Consider the following 25,500-nt stretch of genomic DNA (forward strand, 5'->3'; position numbering starts at 1 on the left):
CACACGAACAGATCTTCCACCATTTCCTCCAGTTCATTCAGTCATTATTGAATTCTAGCTTGTGATGGGACTGAAATGGTTGTGGACTGCTATAGTTTGTTTGACAAAAGATATTTTCTAGGTCTTTTTATAATTGTTCCATAGAGCTAACATGTACACTTAACGGTACTTTTCACCCAATGTCGTTAAAATAAAAATAAAATGCAGACTGTGTGAAAGCTGGAGTTCATCAATGGAAAGAGATTGGTTGTTAGCTCCGTCAGAGATTTTGAGTGAATGGTCACAATTACTGATTTCACCTTTGGGTTTAAGAGAAAAACAAACAAACTTCAAACTGCAGTTAAGTATCCCAAACGGTTTTTAATAGAACATTTATTTCTCGAAATGTGGAAATTCGGTTCAGACAAAATATTTGCTGAGCAGGTAAAATATGCAGGTACTACAAGCTTATAAAGGTGTGTTTTTTCATTTGATAAAAGTGGGCTCTCGAAAATAAATAGGATATTCTGGGGCTCAACAGTAAATGATGGCAGTTGGTCTTGAGTAAAATCAAATACCAAACCAAACAGGAACTCGTCTGTTAAAATGTTGGCGCACGTTTTTAAAACTTCACTCCATTTGTTTTAAATAAGATTTAATTCTCAACTTTAACCGATAAAACTTTATTTGTATAATTCTGTCTTCCATAAATAAATTACTTCTCTCTATATATATATAAAAAAAGAGAATTCAAATATAAAGAACAATTGGCTCGTTGTGTGCTCTGAACACACACACACACACACACACACACACACACACACACACACACACACACACACACACACACACACACACACACACACACACACACACACACACACACACACACACACACACACACACACACACACACACACACACACACACACACACACACACACACACACACACACACACACACACACTAAGCCATGTACACTGCAGCACGTCAGGAATTATTTCATCTCCACAAATATACACAGCCTCCTTTTGCCCCTCGTGGGTTGATTGAAATACGCATTTTAAAACAGCAACATTAAATTAAATTGGGTTTGATAATAATACACATACATATGTACACAAAGTGTGCCTTTGTAATATACAAGTGTCTTTGCAAAAGATTAAAATGTAAAAAGCTATTGTATAAAAGATGGCAGTGATTCCATTCATAAGTCTTCTGCATTTCATATAAATATGTCAAATCTCTTTTCTGACAATTTGATTCCTTGGCAGTAGCATGATACAAAATAGAGGGGAATTCTTTTACATTTGATCCAGACACAGGTTCAACACATCCAGGTGGAGTAAGCGGATACCTCCATCCTGGACAGGGATTCAACGCTCACCGACTGCAGCAACGTGGGACCTCTGGGTAACTTCATTCACATCTGGAGCTCCACATCCGCGACGACACGAAGGCAAACGCCACTGCTCCGTGTGTCACACAATAGTGGTTTGGTAACAAACTAAATTCCAGGACTCTGTGCTGAGCAGCACCTTCTTCAGACCACCGTGTGAATACAAATTCAACTCGCAGTAGGACCTCCTGCTGCTTTAAGACCAAAGAGAAATGCATAGTGGCTGTCTGTGGGTGCACACAGGGCTCACCGTCGCCCTCTACAGGTAGTTGGAGGCCACAAAGCCATGACTGTGGCTGACTCGGCTCTGGTGTATCATGGCGCGGTCGTACGCCACCTGGACAGACTTGCGGATGCTGGACTTGCGACCCTCCATTATGCGCAGCTTGTCGGCTGTGTCGTCTGCACCCAAGGGTGTCACCTTGTCACGTGGGAGCCACTGCCTACAGCACCAAAGAAACAGATGGACTTTGACCACTTTCATCGCTTTAGACCGGTTTGCTGGATTGGACCTATACATACTTGTTTTATTTACAAATAAAAAGGTTAAACTTTTAACAAAGGAGGAGCACTGCATTTACTATTGAGCATGTCTGTTTGAGCCTCACCATGTTCGCTTATTGTCAAAGAAGAGCACCAGGTAGAGCCTCTCATTGGTCTCCTCCTGCCTCTGCTCTCCCAGACAGAGGACCTCTTTGGGTGGGACAGGGATGGGCACCCCGTTGTGCAGCAGGCCCTCCTCTGGCATCTCTGGGTCAATGATCTGAAACAAACAAACAGTCAGGTCAGTCTCGCAGGAAATTTACGTCCGTTTCTAGCACTTCACTCTCACATAGCTGTTGTCCTCATAGGGAACTCCTGGGTTTTGTTACCTCTAGATTTGGTTACATCACAGTCAAACTCACTTATTCCAATTTCTCAAAATGTGTTTCGGTGAAACCTGCCAACAGTAGTTTAGAGCTACACCATCTGTTGACGGCACATATTTGATGGTCCTTTAGTAATATTTAGTAGAATAAGGGATTACCAGAGCAGGATAGGAGGGATAGCCCCGACACTTGGCCCACACCAAATCTAGAGGCTCCAGCTCTGACCGATCCTCAGGCATTTGGCTGCCTGCAAAACAGCGGCGGAAGGGGAAATTGTTTCATGAATAAGATGAAAATGAATGCATGCACACATATTCATAATGAGGTTAGCTTTCCTTTGCTTTCCCTCTCTTGCTTACAAATGAGAGAGGGAAAAGAAGACCACATGTAAAGTCACAGCTGCTATTAAAATTCAGGTGAACTTACAAAATACACAAAACAAACACATACCAGTGTAATCTGAGTCTCCGTTGACTATCTCCAGGAAGGGAACTTTGGAAAGAGCTGGTTTCCCGACGCTCCGTTTGGGTGGTGAGCTACTGTAAGACAGCACATTGCATCGTCAATGTATCGCCAATCATTCCCATAAGCAAACAGCCCCTGATAAACAGATACACCGTGTCTTACATTTCTTTGTGCAAGACTGGACAAGGGCTGTACTCAGAGTCGGACCCGCCGTCTTTGTGCTTGTTGAAGCCGTTGGTCAGTCCTGAAAGCAAATGAAAGAAATCTCAAACTAATCTCAGAAGACCAGGAGGAAAATAAGACAAACAAAGCACAGATTTCTTAGATCTGATCTCAGTCACAATGAAAATAACACATCAATACAATGCTACCTGTGACAACAATCAGTGCAAAAGAGTACAGCAAACACTAAACATAGATAATGGAATTGGGCAATTGTTTGAAGTTCCTATGTTGTGATCAGGTATCAGGCTTTGTTTCCTCACAATAAAGAGGAAGAACAAGAGGATGCTACCTGATGTGATAAACAGATCATTAAAAGGGATAAAGACTAATTGAAGACTGCTCTTTTATCTCTTGAAGAAGAGGAATGACAAGGCTGCACATTCTAACAAGCATCTTAAATGATCACATCCTGGTGATTGTCTTCAGTGGCAAAGGTAGCAGAAACACTGAGGAAGTAGATAAAGGCTCTCACCACTTTCCAGTGTATAATTTGGTGTCTTCTCCAGCTCACTATCTGAACACATGTCCCGACTGGGAGTCCATTGTTCATTGAGGGTGGGGGGTCCGGGACTTTTCTGTGGGGTCTTGGATGGAGTGGACAAAGGTGTGGATGATGGGGTAGTGGCTGTGGAGTTGGGTGCTGTAGGGGTATTGCTTGTATTGTTGTCCTGCTGCCCCTTTCCATTCAGCAAAGGATTGTCTCTCTCTCTGAACAGCTTAGCTCCATTTTTTGCCTTTTTGAATAATACAGAGGTTCGACGACCAACTCCCCCAGTGGTGGGCCTCGGGGGGGAGCTGAGCTGTGGCAGGCCGTTGGTCACTGCCTGTCCTTCGCTGTGCAAAATGGGAGGAGGCAACACCTGGGGCTCCTCTGCTTTAGTGCAATTCATGTTGTCCGTGGTGCTGTCTGAGAGTTCTTCGTCCATCTTTAGGCGTTTGCAGGGCCAGCTGGTGGACTGGGGCTCCCCTGTGATTGGCCGCAGGGTGGGAGGCTCCAGAGGTGCGTCCCCGTGTCGTGGAGGAGGAGCCAGCCCTGTAGGTTCCAGTGTTGGGGGCGAAGTGGATTTGAGATCTTCTGGAAGAGGAGGGAAAATGCAATTCAATTTCACTCTGCGTTCATTTCAAATGAATGTCCATTTAGTATGTAGTGTGATGTGGCGGTGTAGTATTCACACTGGAAAATGGCATCTGTTCAAAATGGTTGGTTTTCATTTCATTCTAACAGCATAACCACAGCCCAAAGGGAGTTGAGGTATTCTTTAGATATGGAGGCCCTTATCAAGACGAGTGAATAGATCACTTTGCCCTCACAACTGTACACCAGCAACATGGTAACATGACTCAAGTGACACACTTCACAGGTGTTCTCCTGACCTCCTCTATGGTGGCAAGAGACTGTTTGAGTGGACTAGCCTCTACTCAAAAGTGGGATGACATGGCATGACTGTACGTGGCCAATGGAGAGTGGTGAGTCCATGAGAGTGATGTACAGAAGAGGTGCAGACATAGAGTGCACTGGGAGAGAGGAGTTGTGAGGCAGCCATGGCTAACGAGACTCTGTGGGCCCCTACTTACTAGACTGGAGACAGTGGGGTGGTTGGGGTTGGTGCGTGGGGGGGACCCTGGCTCAATTACCTGAGGACAATGTTCCGTTAGCTCATGTTCATAACTGGTCTCATTGAAAATAGGCTTTCAAAGGTTCATGCATTGGCATTTTCATACTGGTGAAACGTCAGTGCTTTTCATCTCCCACCTTTATCCGAAGACGAAAGGCCGTTATCTGCCTTGGCGTCTTTGTCGTCGTCCTCCTCCTCATCATCATCATCCTCATCTTCTTCCTTCAGATGTCCATTGTGAAGGCCGTAGCGGGGGTGCTGGCCCTGCCTGTAGCGGATGTTGTTGATCTCGCGACGAAGCAGGCGGATGCGTCGAGTTCGGGCACCACTGCATCGCATCGAGGTGACGAAGTCCAGCTTTTCTAACAGCTCCTTGAGCTGTTCGTCCACCGTCATATGAAGTCGGTTGTCTGGATCCAGCACACTGTCAACTGGACACAACAGGAAGGGGTTAGTCTAGCAGTGAAGCTGGCACGCATGCTGAGTTCAATAGTGATCTTTTTTAATTGACTGCTTAGCTAACAAGCAACAGTCCAAGAGCCAATGCAAATGAGAAATTAGATCATGTCTTTGCTCTCAAAAGAGAGAGGAGAACCCAGTGATGTTCGTTTTTCCACAAAGACCAACTGAAATGAGATGATCATGAACCAAATCACTACACTGCCAGAACTTTACTTTTAGTTTAGCGGTGGGATTTCAAGGGGCGTACACTGAAAATTGCAGTTTGTACAGAAATAAATGCTCATAAAGTTTTCCCATGTCTTGTTGTCTGGCTGCTGAGTGGAGGGTTATCGGGGGTCAACAGTGGGGCGGGTCACATTATTGACTCCAGCTCGTGTCACCGCTGTGTTTTCACACTACGGTTGGGAAGTCAAAGCAGGGAAAAGGTAACACTGTTTTAGATATTTCATTTTTGCTTTTTGTTTATTAATATTTTGTTATTCATGATTATTTGTTTGGGGTTGACCTGGCATCGACATCACAGCCTGTGCATTTCATTATTGACAAAGAGTGTTCTTCAAAAATTCAAGGTAACACAGGATGAGTAAGTGATATACAACTGGTCATTTTGTGGGTGAAATATTCCTAAAAAATAAAAAGAGCAACAATAGTAAACATTTTCTATTTAGATATGGCCAATCACAACTATTCATGTTAATTAAAAACAGAACATTGTATCTATTTATGTAGAACTAGAGCCAATATCTATTTCGGTCCCATTTAACATTGAGTCGCAGTGTATTAATACATTGTTAAACGTTCCTTAGTCGTACTTGATCTTATACCATGCATCTATATACATATATACAAACTGGATTCTGGACATTCTAACAAACAGACCGTAGTCTCCTCCTCAACCCTCACCCTGAACACTGGCGTACCACAGGGCTGTGTGCTGAGCACTCTCCTTTACTCCTTCACCTTTGACTGCACACCTGTACAAACCATTGTTAATGATGAGATGGCCTACAGGGAGGAGGTCCAGCATCTTACAACGTGTTGCACTGGCAACAACCTGGCTCTCAACACCAAGAAGACCAAAGAGCTCATTGTGGACTTCAGGAAGTCAAAAGCTGGAACACACACCCCCATCCTCATCAACGGGACCGAGGTGGAGCGTGTCACCAGCTTCAAGTTCCTGGGTATCCATATCTCTGAGGACCTCTCTTGGTCCCTCAACACCTCAACCCTCTTCAAGAAGGCTCACCAGCATCTCTTTTTCCTGAGGAGACTAAAGAAGGTCTCGCTGTCTCCTCAGATCCTGGTGAACTTCTACGGCTGCACCCTCACCAACTGTGTCACAGTTTCGTATGGCAACTGCTCTGCCTCTGACTGGAAAGCAACACAGAGGATGGTGAAAACCGCCCAACGCATCACCAGTTCCTCACTCCACACCATCAACAGCATGGTCTCTCTGCACCCGGACTAGCAGGTTCAGAGGAAGCTTCTTTTCTGCGACCTTCACCCTTCTGAACTGTACCCCTGCTCATGGGCTGCAGGAACCACCTCATGCTACAAGTAGTGACAAGGACACTAGCAGAACACAGAACTAGAGAAGAACCAATGAGGAAGGAGAGACCAACTTTCTGTGGCCACCACATGGAAAACCATTCCTTTTTTGGAGGTTATCTTGCTTTTGCCTCTCTCCCAAAGCAGGTGAAATTGATTCACTATCACTTGTGCTTCCCAAATGGACAGATTGATATCCCTGAAGTGTATCTGACTTGGTGTTGCACTGTGAGGATTAAATGTCCCTTTAATGTTTTCGAGCAGTGTACAAAGGATGCGTGTGTTTATATTTCCTGTCCAGTACCACCACTGTGACTTACCATCCTCCCACGTGCAGCTGTAAAAGTCTCGTTTCTGCGGCGACTCTGAGAGGTGCATGCCAGTGTTGAGGTCCAGGCCGGTGTTGGTGGCTTGGCGTTGGGCATGACGCAGTATGGCTCCCCCTAAGTCTCTAAGACGGAGCGCTATTCGGTGGAAGACTGTGTCCTTGTTGTTGTAGAGGAGGCAGTTGGACACCATCAGGTTGAAGTCAGTCTCCAGGTCAGCCACTGAGCGGTAGGTGTGACTCTCCAGCTTAGAGCGCATAGTGGAAAAGTCCATGGGCTGGCTGATGAACTCCAGGTAGTCTGGGACCTGAGGACAAGACGACATAACTCCAAGTGTGAATGGGCAGAATGGACACATATTGGCAAAAAAAATAAAAATAAGTAAGTGTAAAGACTGGACAGGTGGGAAGAGTTATATTTATTTATTTAAAATATATATATATATATATATTTGATGTGCATGAACCTCTTCCAGTTAAATCAGCAATATGAAAGATGCAGAATTATAATAGAAAAGATGGTAGGTAAGCCTGTGTACATATAAACTTTGATTGTGCTGTTGAGAAAAATGATTTCCAATCTGCAGCTTAAATCTGTTCACTTATAATTTCAGGGTACATTTTGGATATGTGTGGCAACTATGGAGCTTTGATTTATTTTATGGTTGTAATGATGAAGCTTCTGAATTTGGCAACCCCCTAATTTGCGCCTCTGACTGGCTTCTTCTCCGCGGTGACAGCAGCCAATGCTCATGGGTATTGTTGTATTTAGAGCTGTCCGTCATGCCAAAGACAGACAAAACCATATGTTTCAGAAAATACGGTGAAATAATTGGGAGAACCTACATTTTCCAACTCTGTATAACCTGTTTGCAAACATCTGATCTCTGGAAACTGGTGCTTTAACAGGGAAATGTCTGACCTCCTTGATGTTGACTGGCTCTTCAAAGATCTGGGCGGTGTCCTTCTCCTGTAGCTGGTCCAGAGTGGAGCGGAGCAGCACCAACATAGGGGTCAACTGTATCTCCAGAGCTTCCTGGTGAATTTTGACCTGCAGTTGTCAGAGGATAAGTATGTGATGTAACCATGCGTGGAAGTTGCACCCATACAAATGTCTGACAAAAGTTTTTACAAACTGCTCAATGGCTAAAGAGAGGAGGAGCAATGGGAGGTGATAATTGTGAAGGGCTGCGTAATGTCAACTAACAAAGCCAATCCTCTTTTTGTACAAACCTTGACATTTGAATACATCTATGAAGATGCCTACAGCTAACCAGAATATTGTGCTATTGTGCTTTTAAGTCCTCGTCTGGTCAGATTTCAACATCATCTGTCATAATGGCATTTGTCTTTTAAAAAGTTATCTTTTTTTCCCTCTCTGTAACACAGCTGTAGAGCAGCCACCGGTTTGGTTTGTCATCAGTTATGGTGAGGAGGTAGTATCATGTGAAAGAGATGTCAACGTATATAGGACAGTCAAAGAAAAGGGTGACCATTCAAACATCTCAGATCTTCAAACTGAATTGGTGAATGCCTTACAATTTGATAATACCCATCATTTACATACTTAATATCCTCAGTTCAGGTTTGAACTAATGTATTGAGCAGAGCTGCAACGATTAACTGAATAGTTGTCAAATATCAGAAAGGAGTTTAGAATCATAAAACCTGTAATTGATTTATCAATTTAAGTCATTTTTAAAGAAAAACAAGTCCAGATTCTCAGATTCAAACTTCTTAAATGCAAATATTTTCTGGCTTCTTAACAGTAAACTGAGTTGTGGATGAAAACAAGACATTTGAAGACATCATCTTAGGCTTTGGGAAATATATATCAACATTTTCTGATATTTTATTGAGTAGAAAACTAATCAATTAATCCAGAATAGAATCAACCGATTAATGGACAATATAAATAATCGTAAGTCGTACGTTTCAGCCCTAGTATTCTGTACATTTAACTTCAAGCTTTCAAATGGCAAAAGATACATTAACAAGCCTGAAAATGAAATACAATGAGTCAGCATGCCTGTGAGTATGTGAGATTCATCCCCTGTATGTTACCTGTTCTCGTTTGAGTTTCTCCCTCTTGCGGATGAGCTCCACCAATAGCCTGGCTTTTTCAAGATCATGCCGCAGCTTCTGCCAATATCTCAGTGCTTCCCTTGCAGCAGAAACCTTCTCATCCACCTCAGGCTACAAAGTACAACACATTTTTTTGATCAGGTGTAACTAAAGGCAATCAATGCATTTTAGAAATTGTTTGGTAAGACAATGACTAAATATGTCACAAATAAAATGTTATCATCAGAGAACAAAAAAGACAAAATCGTAGTACTGTTTCCTACCCTGACCTGTTCAGTATTCCTTTGGGATTGGATGTTAGAGTGCAGACGTCGGACCAGCGGTACACCGTTCCTCGACTGACGCTTCAGTAACCAGTAGTTATGCAATCTATGCATGAACTGATTTTTCCTCTGAAAAAGGATTCCTTTACAGATGATATTAAGCCTAAACAGCAGAGACAGAAACAGCTTGGTCTTACTATCAACATGGCAAACATTAGTTGAGGCATCTCAGCTAGAAAAACGTTTCTTGTACTTACACTTACTACTCCACATTTTACACAAATTAGCTATCAAATCTAAAAATTGGTGTTGGGTTTTGCTACAACAGATACACAGCATTTTATTATATTCAAAATAAAATAAAATCGAACCTGCTCGTGGGTATCTGAGGCACTATCGTTTGTGGAGAAGCGGTGAGCTGTGCTGTATCTGCGCCCTTCTTCCCTTTCTTTTTATCCAGCTTGGCATCATCTTCAGACTTCCTGCCTTTTTTCGGGGTTGTAGGGCCCTCTGTATAGGCGCTGCGTCCCCTGCTAGCCCTCCCTCTGCTGCCCACCACTCTCCCTTCACTCTCCTCATCTGAGACTGCCTCTTGTCCTGGTGGTGAATGGGCCTCACAGAAAGCTGTCTTCTTAACAGAGAACGTAGTCCCATTAACGTTCGTCTCTCGCACAGGATCAATCTTCATGAACAGGCCAGCACGCTGAGCACATGTGACGTGAAACGCAGTGTAACAGTTGGCCTTGTGGCATTGAATTGATGCACCACGGCCCTTCTGCTTGCATAGGTAGCAGGTCAGTTTCCAGCGTGCTGGGGGGATGTTACTGACTCCTTCCACCGGTTCCAGAAATACTGTGTTGGCAAAGCATACTTCAGGAATCCAGATCGCACAGACCACATGTGCCCAGCGGCCATCACTGGTTTGTTTGAAAGCGCCACCTCGGTTTGGACATAGAACACAGTCAACAGGTTTCTGAGGGGATTGAAGGCAGCAGCGACACAGCCACTGGCCTTCAGGGATGTAGGGCACGCCGTAACACTCCTGGTGGACAGCTAGATTGCAGGAGTCGCAGAAGAGGATGACGTTACTGTTGAGGCACTCATCATCCAGGCACACGCAGCAGAAGGCATCATCGTCAATAGCATTCTGAGAGGGCGCCCGGCTGCGGGCTTCCCGATACGCCTCCTCCTCCAGCCGGTCTACCAGCAGCTCAAAGGTGTCTGGTATGACAGCTGAGTAGCCCTCTGATGTCCGGCCAGCATTGACCATCTCCAGCCAGGCGGTGTCCTCATCGTCCATGTCATATTCTGCCTCAGTTTCCTGATCCTCAGCTAAACGTTCAATGTAACGGTAATATGCTGCAGGTAAAGGAGGTGCCTCAACTGGCTTGAAGGTCTCCAACACATGAAACTTAGGTTCAGGGAGAGTCATATGCTGATGGTGTGATGTGTTTAACTTTTCCGGGGTTTGTGGATGAGAATTGGGGCAGTGGTTCTTGGATGGTGGTGGTGACTTGACAGGAGGACATTTGGAATCTTTCCTGCGGCCTCGGGGTGTGATGGGTTTGCGGACTGTTTGGGCACTGCTGGTGGGAGATGATGACTGCTCACTGTTCTCCTTGTTGCTGTTACACTCACTAATGTCCTGAGCCATCATCTCATCTTCAGTAATGACCTCCAAGGGTTCCAGAATAGAAATGCGGTGAAGCCTACCATCCAGTTCCACTTCTACCACCTTCTGGGCCTGGGAGTAAGACAGCGTTTCTCTGGTTGGAGATGCTTTGAGGCTGTAAGGGGATGGGGATCGCTGACGGGCACCCCCACGCCCGCCAACTGTCCCATTGGACTTCCTGACATCAGTTCCATCTCCTGCGGCCACCTGGCCTTTCCGGCGTGGCTTCCTCATAGACCACCAATCACACTTTACCTCCTGTTGGTTTAAAAGGAAATATTGATAGAAAAGGGAATTCACAGACTGTAAATAAAAAAAATATATACAAAAGATAGTTACAAGAAAACACCTTTGATGTGGCTACAGTAGAATCAAAAAAACGTTACGCCATTATACCCCACTTTGACGATGGCCCTCTATGATTCATGATTCAAACAAGCCACTGTCCTTGCTATAATATTTTGCTGTTATTGTTTGCCGTTGTTATCATGATTGTGTGGTAATCCCTTATTCATAGCAAGCTAGATTTATCGAACAGCTTCATTTCCACTTGTGAACAGTACAGGACTTAACAGGCTGTAATAGTGTAATAAAACTAAAGCTTGAATAGGCTTGACATGATTTAAATGTTATGACATATCAAGTCATTCAAAGCATCTCGATCTGGGCGTTGCATTTTAATGCAGTGTAATGCAGGGCTATGGTCACTGTCACCTGTAGAGGAAACATTCCTTCACACACCTCAACTTGGAAGACTCAATCTAAATAACTAAATAGATTCATGTATGTGGCCAAATGTCAAACTGAGGGTCAAGCTTCACTGTCGATAAGACACACGGACGGTAAAGAAAAAATATCTCTACATTTTTCTCGACTTTATCTCATAAACAGTTGGCAACTATCAGGGCTAGCCACAACACGACCGGTACATCCAATCAGCTTTCAGAAAGGCCTGACTGATCCTTCCCAGAGCCAATCAGCTTTAAGGATACCAGATCAGTGTCCTTACTTCGGGAGTAAAATGTCAGCCATATTTACAGTTTTAAAACACTATTAAAAGCTCTTCTTTGGATTACATGTGAATTATAGCTGTGTAAACGGATGCCGTAGCGGCATTGAATTTCGTAATCGTGTCAAATCTGGAGGAGAAGAGCACAGCATTGTGACAGTATTCGTACTCTGTCATAAAAGTACATAGCGAAGTAGTTAACGATATCACTAGCGTGAGCTAACCTGCTAACTTTAAAAGATGGGCAGAACTAACGTTAGCTGACTTATATTTTAACGTTGACAATGCGCAGAACATGTTAAAACGTTGCTATCTTAAACAGGAAATAAAAGTCCGGAGTCACTCTATAATGAAGAAAGAGTACATGGCAAATTTAAGACATCTTACCTATTATGACAACTGACTAGCACTGGTAGCTCGACAGCCGGCGATCTAAAGCCGCTTCTACAGTAATGGTTGCCCAGCCAGCCGCTTTACTTGCTGTACTGCCGAAGCGAATAGCTACTAGCCAGCTACAGTTTTCTAGCACAGCCGGTATATGTAGCTATTTTATTCCGCTTCAGTTTCTTCACAACAGGGCGTTTTGAAGGCAAGGAGTCAATCTCAAAGGTTTACTGAGAACACGAGTGGTATGTTTGCATTAATAATCCGAGAAAATGGCTATTGTCGACTCAATGTTGTTAGAAGTAGAAACGCTAGCCTCCTTCGGCTAGCTGGCTAGCTATTTGGGGTTCTGAGTAGGTGCTAAATCGACGCTAGCCATCGTAAAACATAGAACTTCCGGATACATGTTTCAAAATAAAGTCCTTTCATTGTTTCACAATTAATACTACTGAAAATAATCACATTTAACGTAAAACTGAATTGATTACACCGAGCTCTTTTTTCCCCCTGCCAACATATGTTCGCAGTATTTTGGTGCCAAATAGTTCCATCAATTCACATTATGTGGCAGACGCTGCGTCAACAGTTATTATAGAAAGCGACCTAGGTATTTGAAGCTGCAAAGTGCAGAGATACTCAACACTTTTTATTTATATATTTGTTGGTTGCGATGTCTTTTATGCGACGGAACTTAATATTATTAATAATTAATATTACATTATTGAAGTATTTGTATTGGTCTAAATCTGATTTGTTCCCCTCTTATGCTGCCTTACCAGTTCCTGCTGTAACACATTTTCTGGTGACGGTCTTCTTACAGCCAAACAGGCTGGACGTTCATCTTGATTAATTAAATATCTGCGCGAAATTATGTTGCCATTCAATTCACGTCTACATTATTATATTTTTATTTTGACGGCGAAATGTCTCCCTTTCCGGTTTTGTGGTAGCCTGTGGGCTAACGTTACCTTGATAGCAGCAGTTAGGCTTTTAGCCAGCCCCCTGGACGTCACCCGGTCATGGTTTTCGCGCGCAAGCTACTCAACAGGGCCAATTACAACTCACACAGTCTGTATCGATCTTAGTACAGTTTTATGAATTATGACGCGGTTTTCAATCCAAATCAACAAACTAACGCTGTCTGCCCTATATCTGGGTTTGCAACGTGACACCGGTACTGTCACCCCAGTCAGACAAATCATGTGCACACATGCATGCGCATGAATATTAATATTCATATCCCAGTACACACACACACACACACACACACACACACACACACACACACACACACACACACACACACACACACACACACACAGTGACCAGCATAATATTGTATGGTATTAAAAGGTTCAAATCAGTCTCATGGGCAGCAAGTGTAGATGATACAAATAATTAAACAGAAAAACCTTAACCCTAATTAATTATTTTATGTGCAGCATTATTTACCACACAGCAGCCTCTAAATGATCAAGTACATATTTAATTGCTGCTGCTTACTGGAAGATCCACAAGGGTGTGGGTGCAAGTTTGAAGTTCTAACATAGACAGCATATCTGACATTACAGTAGTTAAGTATGAAACCACAGAGCAGAGACATGAATAAAATGACTAGTAGTTTACAGCATCATGGTCGCATATTCCAGCTGTCGCTGTAACATATTGGACATTCACACAGTAATTGCTGTTGATGTTTTTTTTTCGCTGGTCAGGCTATTTCAGTGCATTCATTGGGAAAACTTAGACTGTACAACTTATGAAGATGCTATTTACACCTCAAGGCTTTTAATCTATGCAGAAAAAAAAAAAAAAAAAACATATTTTCTTATTATTTAATTGGAAAACCAACATTACAGTAAATCTTACAGTAAACTCTGTGACATTTGGTCACAATACATTCGCAAGACAATTCACTGATAAGGAATGTGTAACACAAAGGGCAATCCACACTAAGGAAACAATTGCACAAAAAAAGGTGTCAATTTTACTACAATCACACTTCACTATCCAGGGTAAAAGAAATAGAGTGGATCCATGGCTGAAATAGACAAGGGCACCATTGGCTGTATGCTGTGTAGGTCGGGTCACCAGTAGTTAGAAGACATTCATCACGGAGACATGGTCAGTGTGTTTTTCCTCTTAGAATCGCGTCGTGGGAACGGCACAAAGCTTTTCACCTCTCTGAAGCACAACCCTGCAGCCATAGGGGAAAAGCATTTGTTTTCTCCATTTGGTGCATGAACACACTGCCAATAATAATTAAAACAGAAAGCCATTAAAGGCATACTACACCTAACATGAATTCTTAATTATCACATTCACAGAAGCCCTGCAAAAGGATGTTGTGTAGTTAGAAATCATTCAATATGGCCAAAGTGGTAAATACTTAAAAAAGAAAAATGTAAGTATGGCGATAATACAATGTGTCAAGATCTGTAAATGACACATACCCAAGCAGTGATTGTATACACTACTCAAATGTGCAAATTAATATATATTATGACAGTTTCTTTCACTGATGTTTGCTTATTGTTTTTCGCTTACGCTTCCACTCATCCAGGGACAATGTGGCGTTGTCATGGCTGTCATCGTATGGCGCAGGTTCAGGTAAGTCATCTGGGTCCCTCAGGCTATCGAAATATGGGTGCTCCAGAGCCAGTTCGGCTGTGGGTCGCTCGTCTCCGTCCAGAACCAGCATCTTCTCCAGCAGGTCGATACCTGCAAACAGTGAAAAATACAACCATTAGATTACATTGACATGAGCCACAGGCAGGTTTCTGCTTCAGAAGCAGAAGATTAAATTATGCATACAAGTCCAAAATACTATTTGTTTTGTGCAGTTTCCAAAAAATACAAACAAAGAAATTCCTCCTTCTGCCAGAGAGATAAAATGTACCCTGAGAGAATTTCTCAGATTCTTGATCTACTTGACTGTGATTGTTTAGAACAGCAGGAGAAAAGGCGTTGATAAACAGGGTGCGTAGAGAGAAATTACAGTGTTCATTCAGAGACAGAAAGTAGCAAAAGGAAACAAATGAAACAGATGATTATTTCAACAACACTCCTTTCATCCCCAACTGGACCAGCACTGTGTAGACTAGTAAAAGAAATACATGTGTGCTAAATGTGTCTCAAGTGGGATAAGAATAAATATTTGTAGACTGGTAAGAAAAAACCTGTTGATAAACTCACCCGTTGCGCTGGCTCTGGGGAACAACGTTGAGAAGTCTTTTCTGGGATAGCGAGGAAGGCCCTTAACATAACTTTTGGCCTGGTTTAGAAGGAGAGAGAACTACAATGAATCTCAAAAACCAAATTTGCCATATATATATAATTATACACACACAAGCACACACACACACACACACACACACACACACACACACACACACACACACACACACACACACACACATAGATATATTGTATAATATATTATATTCTGCAAAGACAAGAATCTGTTGTTCACTATTGAGTAAATAACAAACCAACGGCTCCATTCTGTGCAGATGATACAGGTGTTTCTATAAAATCAATATTCAATCCTCTAAATTACTTTGCTTAAGTTAAAATGTATTCTGTGCCAATTTCATTGTAGAGCACATTGCAAAAATGAAATAAAGGAAATTGAGATTTCGTTCATACATTATGTGTTATTATAGTGTGACAATGATAGACAGAATAATTTATTCATAATCCTTATTATTTATTTGGTCTTTGTTTCTGGGATTTATGAAACAATATATTATTGAATAGGTAAAGAGCTGTAATCTCCCATTATCCCTTCCTGCTACATGGTTTTGTTGATGCCTATACTTTTCCTCTAGTGCCACCCTCAGGACAAATTTGATATTTTTAATCCTACTACAGGTAAAGCTTGAAGGAAGGCAAAGTGTTGGATGGACCTAAAGTATATGGCAACCTCTGAGTGCCTGCTAGCGGGACTTGTTAATATCATCATCATGACTGTCAGTGAAAGATTTAGTGCCCCATGATCCAAATGATTTTGAGATTAGGCATGCTCACTTTCACTCTGAGGGAAATCAATTCATACTTGGCATCTCTTTTTTTTCTATCAGCTTTAATGGTCATGAATACTAGCAACAGATCAGCCACTGGCGTCATTGATTAAAAAAAAAAAAACATACAATATACATGGCATAATTTGTCCTACCTCTGGACTGTCCAGCTTCTGTATGAACTCTGGTCCAGGTACTCCAGTCACTTTCATGATCTGAGTCAGCTGGTCCATGTCTGGTTTTAAAGGGTCAAGGAGTTTTTTACCGAGATGTCCTGGTGGTTCAATAAGCAAGCATCCACTCAGAAACAGTGGAGAGGAGGGTTTCCATGCGGGTCCATAAAACTGAATAATAAAGGGAACTGAGAGCCACAAGTGACAGCTTTATTTGCTAGTAGATGCAATAAATCAGTAAGTTGCCTCAAGTGCAAAAAATACATAAAAGGTGAATATAAAACATGCAGAAAAGTATGTAATATAGTGCAGGAGTAGCTGCATTACATTCTGCCTGAGGTTTTTTTTTGCTGCATGTAATATGATTGCTTTTTGTTTCCCATTCTGCACCTGATTTATAGTGCTCATCATAAATCTGTCACTGTTTCATCAAGTGGCTTAAATTGACTTTATTATTTCAATGATTTAATGGAGAGATATAAAAACTTGATGTGTTGTCATTTGGGAATCACACAGTACATTTACATTACTAAATTCTGGATATGCTCCATATTTGGCATTACACAGGCTTCAAAAGCTTCAAGTCCCGTAAACGGACCAAGCGATGAAAGGATACAGTCTTTCCCTTTGAAAAGGGTTCTTCCATTGATCATCTCTGCCATGATACAGCCCACAGACCAAATGTCCACTAGAATAAAACAAGAAACGAGTGAGCACCCAAGAGAACACAAATCAGTCAGACAGTTGCAGCTTAAGCTCAGTGCAGTACAAATGAGGAAGGTAGTATTTATATGCAAGTCATGCTGTTTATAGTGGGGAATACTTGGTGAGTAATATAATCCTACTAAGAGTGTAAACTTGCCAGAGTTGCTCTCTGTGCTACATCCCACAGAACCTATCTCTGAAAGAAACATAAATTCTGGGAAAGTGTTCATGGAGTCTCAGCACCATCAGGCTGCTGTCAGACTCGTCTTTGTCAACTTCTAACAGATTAAGATGAAAAAAGATCTATTGACAAAATGACACCAATCCAACTTCAAATGTATTTCACGCACCAACAGCAGGATTATGAAAACTGCTGACCCATAGTGTATCATATGAGCCACCGCTTTAAGAAAGAAATCCTTGAACTGGAGTTGGGCCGTTTTCACACGACAAACAACAAGCAGTTACAACAGCAGCAGGCCAACTCAATACGGAGACAACAGCAGGTAAGAATGTGTAAGAGCAGCGATTGTCTTGCCAGTTTGGGTGTAGTGCATCCAGTTCAGGATGACCTCGGGCGCCCGGTACCAACGGGTCACCACATAGCCCGTCATCTCGGCATCAGTACTACGAGCCAGCCCGAAGTCCAGGATCTGCAGCAAAGAAAGTAATCACAGTCTGGAACACGAACGCTGTCCACCACAGGCATCCGTAAAGTTAATTTATTTTTTGATAGGTGTTCATTTCACTTAAAGTGATGGTTCGGGGTGAAATGCACCCTAGGTAATTTCCACCATGACATCCAGCCAAATACCCCCTCGGAAGCATTTTTAGCGATAGTCAACATTGGTCAAGATAGAAGATATTATTAGTTGGGTAATTTACGAGATATACCCTCTGTACCGTAGCGCTAGTACTAAGCCATTCGGCTGATAGTGGCTATCTTGACCAATGCTGACCATCGCTAAAAATGCTTCCGAGGGGGTATTTGGCTGGATGTCATGGTGGAAATGACCTCGGGTGCATTTTACTCCGAACCATCACTTTAAAGCTGAAGTTGGTAACTTTTATAAAAATAACTTTGTTATCATACTTGCTCAAGGTGTCACTATATCCTGATAGTAGGCCTGTGGGAAAAACAGGTTCCTCTGCCTTCCCCCAGTGCTCCTAATGGCAAGATTCCAACATGCTCAAAGGAAAACAACCAATCAGAACCGAGGAATCTCTAACGCAGCTGTCAATCACAGCTCTCCGAGCACGCAAGAATCTTACGTCGCCAATTAGGAGACTAAAAGGAGGCAGAGAAACCGGATTTTTTTCCACAGACTACCTGTCTCATTACTGTCAGGACTCAGTGACAGCATGAGAAAATATGATCAAAAGTTATTTTTAACAGTTACCAACTGCAACTTTAACGGACATATAGACACATGTTGCCCATAATGGTTCCAATGTTTAAGGTTTAAATTACCGAAAGACACACATTAAGATTTTCAGACCCAGAATCAAATCAGTCTAATACGAAAAACAACTGTTAGCAAAATACAGAGAACAGGAAATGAATGTACTAATTTGATGGTTTTTCTTGTATTTTATCATTTTTATTTGATCACTCTCTTGTGCCTGCTGATTGCTATTATTTTACTGCTGCAGCAGCCCATTCATTTCAGCTGTGCTCTGTCTTTCAGTGTAATCCTTAGAGGAACAAACCTTTAGTTCACAGTCTTGATTCACAGCCAAGTTTCCAGGCTTAAGATCCTGTAAATGAAAATGAGCGGAGCGCTGGTTACTTATTGCACATAGTGATTAACAGAACGTTATAGTGTTTGTAGTGTGTGGTATCAAAACTGGGACCAGGAAAAGCCTTAATGCTTGTCGTTCCTGTGGATTAACACGACTCAGCTGGATGCTTTAATGCCTGAATACTGTGTCTTAAACAGGGATTCAAACAGTGTGACTCATTGATAAACTGACCGTAAGACCATAATACTGTGACACAATGTGTGGCATGGTTAGGGAGTGTTGAAGATTACGTGAGTACTAGAAGGGTAACACTGACTGTGCAAGATCATATTCTCTACAGTCTAAACACACAAACACAGCTGATCTCAAACAAATGTTCACAGCCCACCCACAGCATAATCAATACATGTTCTGACCAAAAAGCCACATTGCCCAGTGATTGCTAAAGATACATCTCAGTGAACATTAGTGTGTCTGTAAAGCTGCTCCTTCACTGCAAGGAAAACAATCAAACAGTAGATTTAACAGTAGATGTTGCAGGTTGAAATCCTGAGTACGAGTGAGGTAAGAAGCCATTCATATCTGCCTGATATGCAAGTGTTGTATTGATCTAACCTTACTTTCCCCTACACAGCGCACACACCCACTTGGCATCGGTGCTGACGGGTGTGGCCTAACGTCTCTAGACATGCAGTCAGACCTTAGCGAGTCACCTCATCCTACCTGTTGGGGCAGGGTTTTTCTGACTCCATAACAATGACAAATTAAATCAACATTCACATGCACTTCTGCAGGACAAGAAAAAGTGCACGTTTGCTGCACGTTTGCTGCACGTTTGCTGTCTTTGTACACTATAATTCATTTCCCCAGGAGTTTTCTTTTTTGACCAACGCTTGAATGTCGACCGTGACATGTGACTTGTACTTACCCTGTGGATGATTCCTGCCTTGTGAATGTACTGCAGAAAGGGAGAAATTGCAGTCACACACGCGCTTTTTAATCTGCGTCTTTTCTTTTTCAAGTAATTTTCAGTGCCTCTCTATTCTATAATTGTGTCTAATTGTGTTGTAATGACTTATTTAAGGCATCTCCACTACACCCTCCATTATATGTATTTTGCATGCAAGTACAGACAATTCTACGTACTTATTGTAGCACATGTTCAAATACAGAATAATTCTGGCATGACTGTGTTACATAATAACCTTATAACATATTTACTGATGTTTTAATTAGTTATAATAAAGTTTCCACAATATCCTCATGATACTTGCTGATAAAGTTGCATGTTTCTGAAAGGTCGGCTCCCCCGACTCACCCTGAGTCCACAGAGCATCTGGTAAACGAGAAACTGGACTTTGTCTTCTGTGAGATGACCTCGCACCTTCGACAGGTCAGTAAACATGTAAGGCATCACCAGGTAGCTGAGGAAAAGAGTGGGAGAGAGGCAGAGCGAGCAAGATAATAAGATGGACAAGATCACAACTAATGCACAAGAAATGGCTTTACCTCTTGTGTTCCCTGTTATTACCCACACCCTGTAAATGCTGTAATCCAGGACTTTTTAAACTTTGATTCAGGAACAGCGGCTGCTTGTGTATGTTTATGTAACACGCCAGCATACTCTTCCCCTTTGCAGCACACTCCTTATTTGCAGCTGCTACAGTCAAAGCTTGAAGTTTGTATTCATTTTAAGAGCACACTAAATTGAGTCATTTAATTAAATAACTCTAACAACATTCTCATTTATTTTCTGTAATTATTAGTTGATAAATGGGGAAATACAATTAATATACCTTTTAATTTTCATGTATATTCATATTATAAATGGTCAGTTAAAGTTGTGTATTTTAGTGTTTACAGTAGTTTGTGCTGATCAAAATTCAACCAATAAAATTAAGGTTTACTTCTCTCCCGTTCTCTGACTAGGTGAGTGCAAGGTCCAATAAGATCTTGAAGCTTATGTGGCAACAGTTTAGGGAAGGTCCTTTCTTGTTTTAACATGACAATTTTCCTGTGAATAAAGCCAAGTCCTTGGGAAATGTCACTTATTCACTACTACCTACTTCACAATCCAGGAAGTTCTATAGAGGACTAATAGATAAATGAAAAAACAATGTTTTAAAACAATTAAAACATCAGATCAACGGTGGCTAGAGGTCCACCCATAATTACTAATGACTGTTTTTTTGTAATAAACACAATTTGTAGGCTATTTTATTAAATGTAAGTTCCGCCGGTAATCAGTGGTTCAACGTATATATGTCTAGGGCTTTTATTGTGAAAGGAAAGAACGGAAGGAGCGATATTGCTGCCGTTATCAATGTGGAGGCAATAAGACATTCATTCTTACTATATATTTGGACAGCACTGTGGCAAACTATATATAGAGAGTAGTGAGTGAGTGACCACACACATCGTTTTAAGAGTTTGGTGTTGAAGAACTTGAGTGACCTTCACAGAGCCCTGACCTCCCACATGTCCATCAACTTTTGGATAAATTGGGACGGTGGCAGTGAGCCAGGCCTCACTGCCCAACATTAGTGGCCGACCTCACTAATACTTCTGTGGCAGAACGGGGGCGAATATCCCTGCGGCCATGTTCCAAAATCTTCACTTCACAGAAGACTGGAGGCTGTTAGAGATACACACATTGGTGTAATATTTACACGTCCACATACTTTTGACATTAAAGTGGCCTTTTTGCGTCATACATCTCCACACTTGAAAATAATACATATTTTTGCCCGTCTCTGCCTGAGGCAAAAAATACTCACAAGTCCTGCATGTCATCGAGGCTTGTGGCAGCTGAAAACACATCGAGAAGTCCTATCACCTGGTTGGAATGAAAAGGCGAGGTGATGAGGTCAGTGTGGGAGCATGCATGAGGTATTTGCAGGATATTATCATATAAAAATACAAAACGACTGTGCTATTTAAAGTGACAATCTCGCCTTTAAAAAAAAAAATATATATTTAGTGAAGCAAGACATGGCAAGTCATAGATAGACAAGATCAAACTTAATATATCGGGTGAAAACAACCAAAAAGAGACAAATAATAACATCTTAAAGATGTTCTTACATCTTAAAGATGTTCTTAAAATAAATGTAAGTTACTATCTATCGCCGAAGTAGGTGACAGAATTGTGACTGAGCATAGAGCCCCCTGCTGAAAGTATTTCAATATGTATTACAGTTTTTCTCCATTGTATAGACACAAAAATGGAACTCAAATAGAAAAAAAATCAACAAAAAGGCTGAAAGAATTGCCACTTTAAAGGCCAAATCTCCATTGTGTTATAGGAATTAGGTGATTTGCTCGGTTCAATCTGCTCACGTTTTCATGCTTCATGTGTTTGAGCAGCCGCAGCTCTCTGTAAGCCCTCTTAGCGAAGATCTCTGACTGGAAGGGCCTGTGGAGCTTCTTGATGGCCACTTTCTCTTTAGTCTTCTCGTTTATTGTAGAGCTGTGATGAATAATGGAAAAACACATCATTAGCTGTGCACTCCGAGTCTCCGTGTGTCTGATAGTATCACTATGATTTCACTCTTTTGAAGTCAGAGGAGCTGTAAGATGACAGAAGGGTCTATTTTGAGGTTTCACTCTCACTCAGTGATGGAATTGGCTGCAAAGACGTTCTCAGATGGAGGTACAGTAAGTGGGACCCATTCTCTCACAGAGTGGAGGGGGGGTCTGTGGTTTATTGAGCATGAACATGTAAATGTTTGGCAACTGGCGGTGAGCACAGTATGTCTGCAGTGATCTGCAGGGCACCAAATCGTAGGAGGAAAGGCTTGTTAGACTATTTAGAGCCACATCCACCAACACACATTACACACATCACTTGTGTATAGTGCTGTGGACAACGATGATGCGCTAATGTCGGATATTAACGTCAATTTAACCTGCCGCAGCTGATTCATGCCTGGCTAGCATCCACAGTAAATACTGTACTCACACGTACAGCACTTATGAAACTGTTGGTTATGTTTCTGTTTAATAATTCATTCTCTTTCCATGTTTGTAATTGTCACAAGATGGTTCTCGGGGGATGTGCAATTTGGCAAAATAACAGCTAATGGTGGTGGCTTGATCCAAGTTCATCAGATGGTGCTTCTTTTAAAGGTCAGACATGTTCAGCAATGACAGAACATCACTCCCACACTAATGCTGAAAACCCTGGTAACCACAGCTAGCAAGCCTACCGGCAGCTCTGACATCAGAAGCACCGGAATCCACGATGATGGATTTTTAACTATGTGACTTTTTGGTTTAGCCCCCCCCCCCCCCCCCGAGGCTCTCGAAATTGTACACAAACAAATGGTCTATAAATAACAAAGCTGAGACTGAAACACACAAAGCAGTGTTTTCTGACTAAATAAAAGTTCAGTGTTCAGTGTTCAGTGGACATCATCCAGCATCTTTCCAATACAAAATCCTCTCATTTGTGGTGCTACAGGTTACAAACATGTATATGTTATAGTATGGATGATGAAATGAAACAAATCTTCCTGTCTACAGTGATGAGATGAGAGTATTAGTAGCAGGGTAAAACAACATGTACTCTGTAAGAATAAAAGGCCTTTAGTATTCACTGTAATTATATATTTGGAAGTGTAGAGAAGGCGTTGAAATAACAGATTGGACTTGGCGATTTTTAGATTTTAAAAAATGCCACAGAGTTTGGTTAGTGGCAAAAATGTCTCGGGTTGGTGAGATTCTTCTGGGGGAAGTCGGACTCATTCATAAAATCCTAGCCTCAGCCCTGAGTGTTTTAGTGCCAAGTGTGTTTGTATAATATTCACGTGGAACTTGACAGCAGCCTTGTATTTTAGGGAACTGACTTTATGAATAACTTAAGAGGAGTGTGACTTTAAAGTAGTGTGGATGGATGTTTACCTTTTAAGATATAATATCATATATATAACACCACAAATATAGTGTATAACATGTATCACCAAATTCCAGCATTAGCTGACCTAAACAGTGATTGTATTTATATAATCAGCTGGGTAAACAATCCCTGCAAATCAATAATTATTGAGTGATGTAGGGTCTCTCCAGAATATTTACTGTATTTTCTTTAACAGACAAATGAATGCTACAACACCTTACCACTGAATATGTGCCTCATGGACTGACGACTGACCCCATAAAGTTATGTATATCTCTAATATATAATTGAATTTCAGTGCTATGTGTTTTACTGCGTGTAAATACACATACCGCTATTTAAATATAGGCTACGTACTCAGTTATGAGCACATAATATAATTTGCACACTATCTGTTTCTGCGGCTTCCACAATGTGTTTCTGTACCTTGTATGTAACTGCACGGATAAATCAAAGTGGCCATCTTTAATATTGACATTGTAAAACAGACACATCTCCCTTGTTACTGTGCAGACATATAAGTTTGAAAGGTAATAGTATTGCGGTGTGTAGTCGTTGCGCTGCGGACACAAGGATGCGCTATGAGGCGCCAGGTGTTAGACGCTGTGTCGTCAGTGTGTTGGTGTAACGTTACACTACAGGATATAACCCAGGCCCAGCACAGTGTAGCCAGTGTAGCTAACGTTAGTGAATGCCTGGCTCAGACTAAACACAGCAGTCATACACAGTCCAGTCCCAACTACGACACACACGCACACGCATACACAAGGTTAACACTCACCACACGCAGCCGTACGCCCCGGTGCCTATCTGTTTAAGCCGTGTGTATTTCTCCGGGACTTCCCAGATCGTGCTGTTGATTTCCTCCCGGGAATAATGAGCCCGAGCCTCCATGGTGAAGAGGAGAAGGCGACGCTTGGGAAAAAGTTATCCTTCCTTCTCTTGTAAACCTGTCACTTGTTCAGAAGGCAAAGCAAAACACTGCCCAAGTACGAGACAACATACAGTTATCGTCTTACAGCTTACTTCCGTTACAGGTTTTCAAAATAATATCCGCTCGAAATTTACTGTGGGAGTAACCGAGAAACCAACGGTTAAAGCTAACGTGCTGCGGCCAAAACCCGCGAAAAACAGAATAAGCACGTACAATTTGCCTCCAATTATGCAAATTCATAATAAATGTATGCTATAAGAGAGCATCAATTAAAAAATAACTGGAAACATGTTATTTAGTTTGAGATGGTTTCAAAATCAAACTTTATTTTGAAGGCATAGCATTTCCTTTCTAAACCTGACCGTTTCTGACTGGCTTCTCTCGGCAACACAGCACAATGCTGTGTCTCACAAACTACACTCACTGAATTACACAAGACAAGCAGCCCGAGGACTACTTAACATGTAGCCTCATGTAGTCTTCCTTTGCAGACAAAATTCAATTTCGCATGCCTCATCCACCGCCATCATTTGGAAAACAACCAAATGATTTATGGAAAATCAGATGGCTTGCTTGCTGTAACATGTCAATATGACTGCTCCCACCCACACATAGAAGGTGTTACTTGTCAGAATAATTACTGTAGATTGCCAGAAGTTTATGAATCATGGCAGCTTACTGCAGGACATTCACACTTACAGACATGGATAGAGACATGTAACTG

At 41.9% G+C, this 25,500-nt stretch overlaps 2 protein-coding genes across 4 annotated transcripts; both read right to left on the reverse strand.

Moving 5' to 3' along the window:
- Window positions 1–4: 4 nt before the first annotated feature.
- On the reverse strand, window positions 5–12,647 carry brpf3b (bromodomain and PHD finger containing, 3b). Of its 3 annotated transcripts, none has more exons than XM_084014574.1 (13): window positions 12,306–12,647; window positions 9,609–11,167; window positions 9,244–9,400; window positions 8,954–9,085; window positions 7,812–7,940; window positions 6,885–7,197; window positions 4,692–4,985; window positions 3,411–4,013; window positions 2,876–2,957; window positions 2,699–2,787; window positions 2,407–2,495; window positions 1,988–2,142; window positions 5–1,822 (listed from the first exon to the last, which is right to left on the reverse strand). In XM_084014574.1, the coding sequence occupies exons 2-13, from the start codon at window positions 11,141–11,143 to the stop codon at window positions 1,639–1,641; spliced, it is 3,762 nt and encodes a 1,253-aa protein (XP_083870700.1). In that variant the 5' UTR covers window positions 11,144–11,167; window positions 12,306–12,647; the 3' UTR covers window positions 5–1,638. The 3 variants fall into 3 exon arrangements, with proteins under 3 accessions (XP_083870700.1, XP_083870699.1, XP_083870698.1); XM_084014573.1 differs by having other exon boundaries at window positions 3,411–4,010; window positions 9,238–9,400; XM_084014572.1 differs by having other exon boundaries at window positions 9,238–9,400.
- A 1,476-nt stretch (window positions 12,648–14,123) lies between these two features.
- On the reverse strand, window positions 14,124–24,860 carry mapk13 (mitogen-activated protein kinase 13). Its single transcript, XM_084016548.1, has 12 exons — window positions 24,624–24,860; window positions 22,285–22,414; window positions 21,723–21,781; window positions 20,264–20,369; window positions 19,874–19,903; window positions 18,913–18,960; window positions 17,741–17,855; window positions 17,114–17,185; window positions 16,480–16,559; window positions 15,498–15,576; window positions 14,850–15,023; window positions 14,124–14,499 (listed from the first exon to the last, which is right to left on the reverse strand). The coding sequence occupies exons 1-12, from the start codon at window positions 24,734–24,736 to the stop codon at window positions 14,414–14,416; spliced, it is 1,092 nt and encodes a 363-aa protein (XP_083872674.1). The 5' UTR covers window positions 24,737–24,860; the 3' UTR covers window positions 14,124–14,413.
- Between the last annotated feature and the right edge of the window lie 640 nt (window positions 24,861–25,500).

Source organism: Eutrigla gurnardus, assembly GCF_963514095.1.
Source record: "Eutrigla gurnardus genome assembly, chromosome: 8".
Lineage (NCBI taxonomy): Eukaryota > Metazoa > Chordata > Actinopteri > Perciformes > Triglidae > Eutrigla > Eutrigla gurnardus.

Coding starts and splice junctions, on each gene's coding strand:
- brpf3b (XM_084014572.1), bottom strand. CDS start 11,143: ATGAGGAAGCCACGCCGGAAAGGCCAGGTGGCCGCAGGAGATGGAACT. Junction 4,014..4,691: donor CCTTTCGTCTTCGGATAAAG/GTGGGAGATGAA, acceptor CTCCTCTTCCAG/AAGATCTCAAATCCACTTCG. Junction 2,496..2,698: donor CGGAGACTCAGATTACACTG/GTATGTGTTTGT, acceptor GCTGTTTTGCAG/GCAGCCAAATGCCTGAGGAT.
- mapk13 (XM_084016548.1), bottom strand. CDS start 24,736: ATGGAGGCTCGGGCTCATTATTCCCGGGAGGAAATCAACAGCACGATC. Junction 19,904..20,263: donor AGATGCTCTGTGGACTCAGG/GTGAGTCGGGGG, acceptor CCCTTTCTGCAG/TACATTCACAAGGCAGGAAT. Junction 17,856..18,912: donor ATCAAGACTGTGAACTAAAG/GTTTGTTCCTCT, acceptor TCTTTGCTGCAG/ATCCTGGACTTCGGGCTGGC.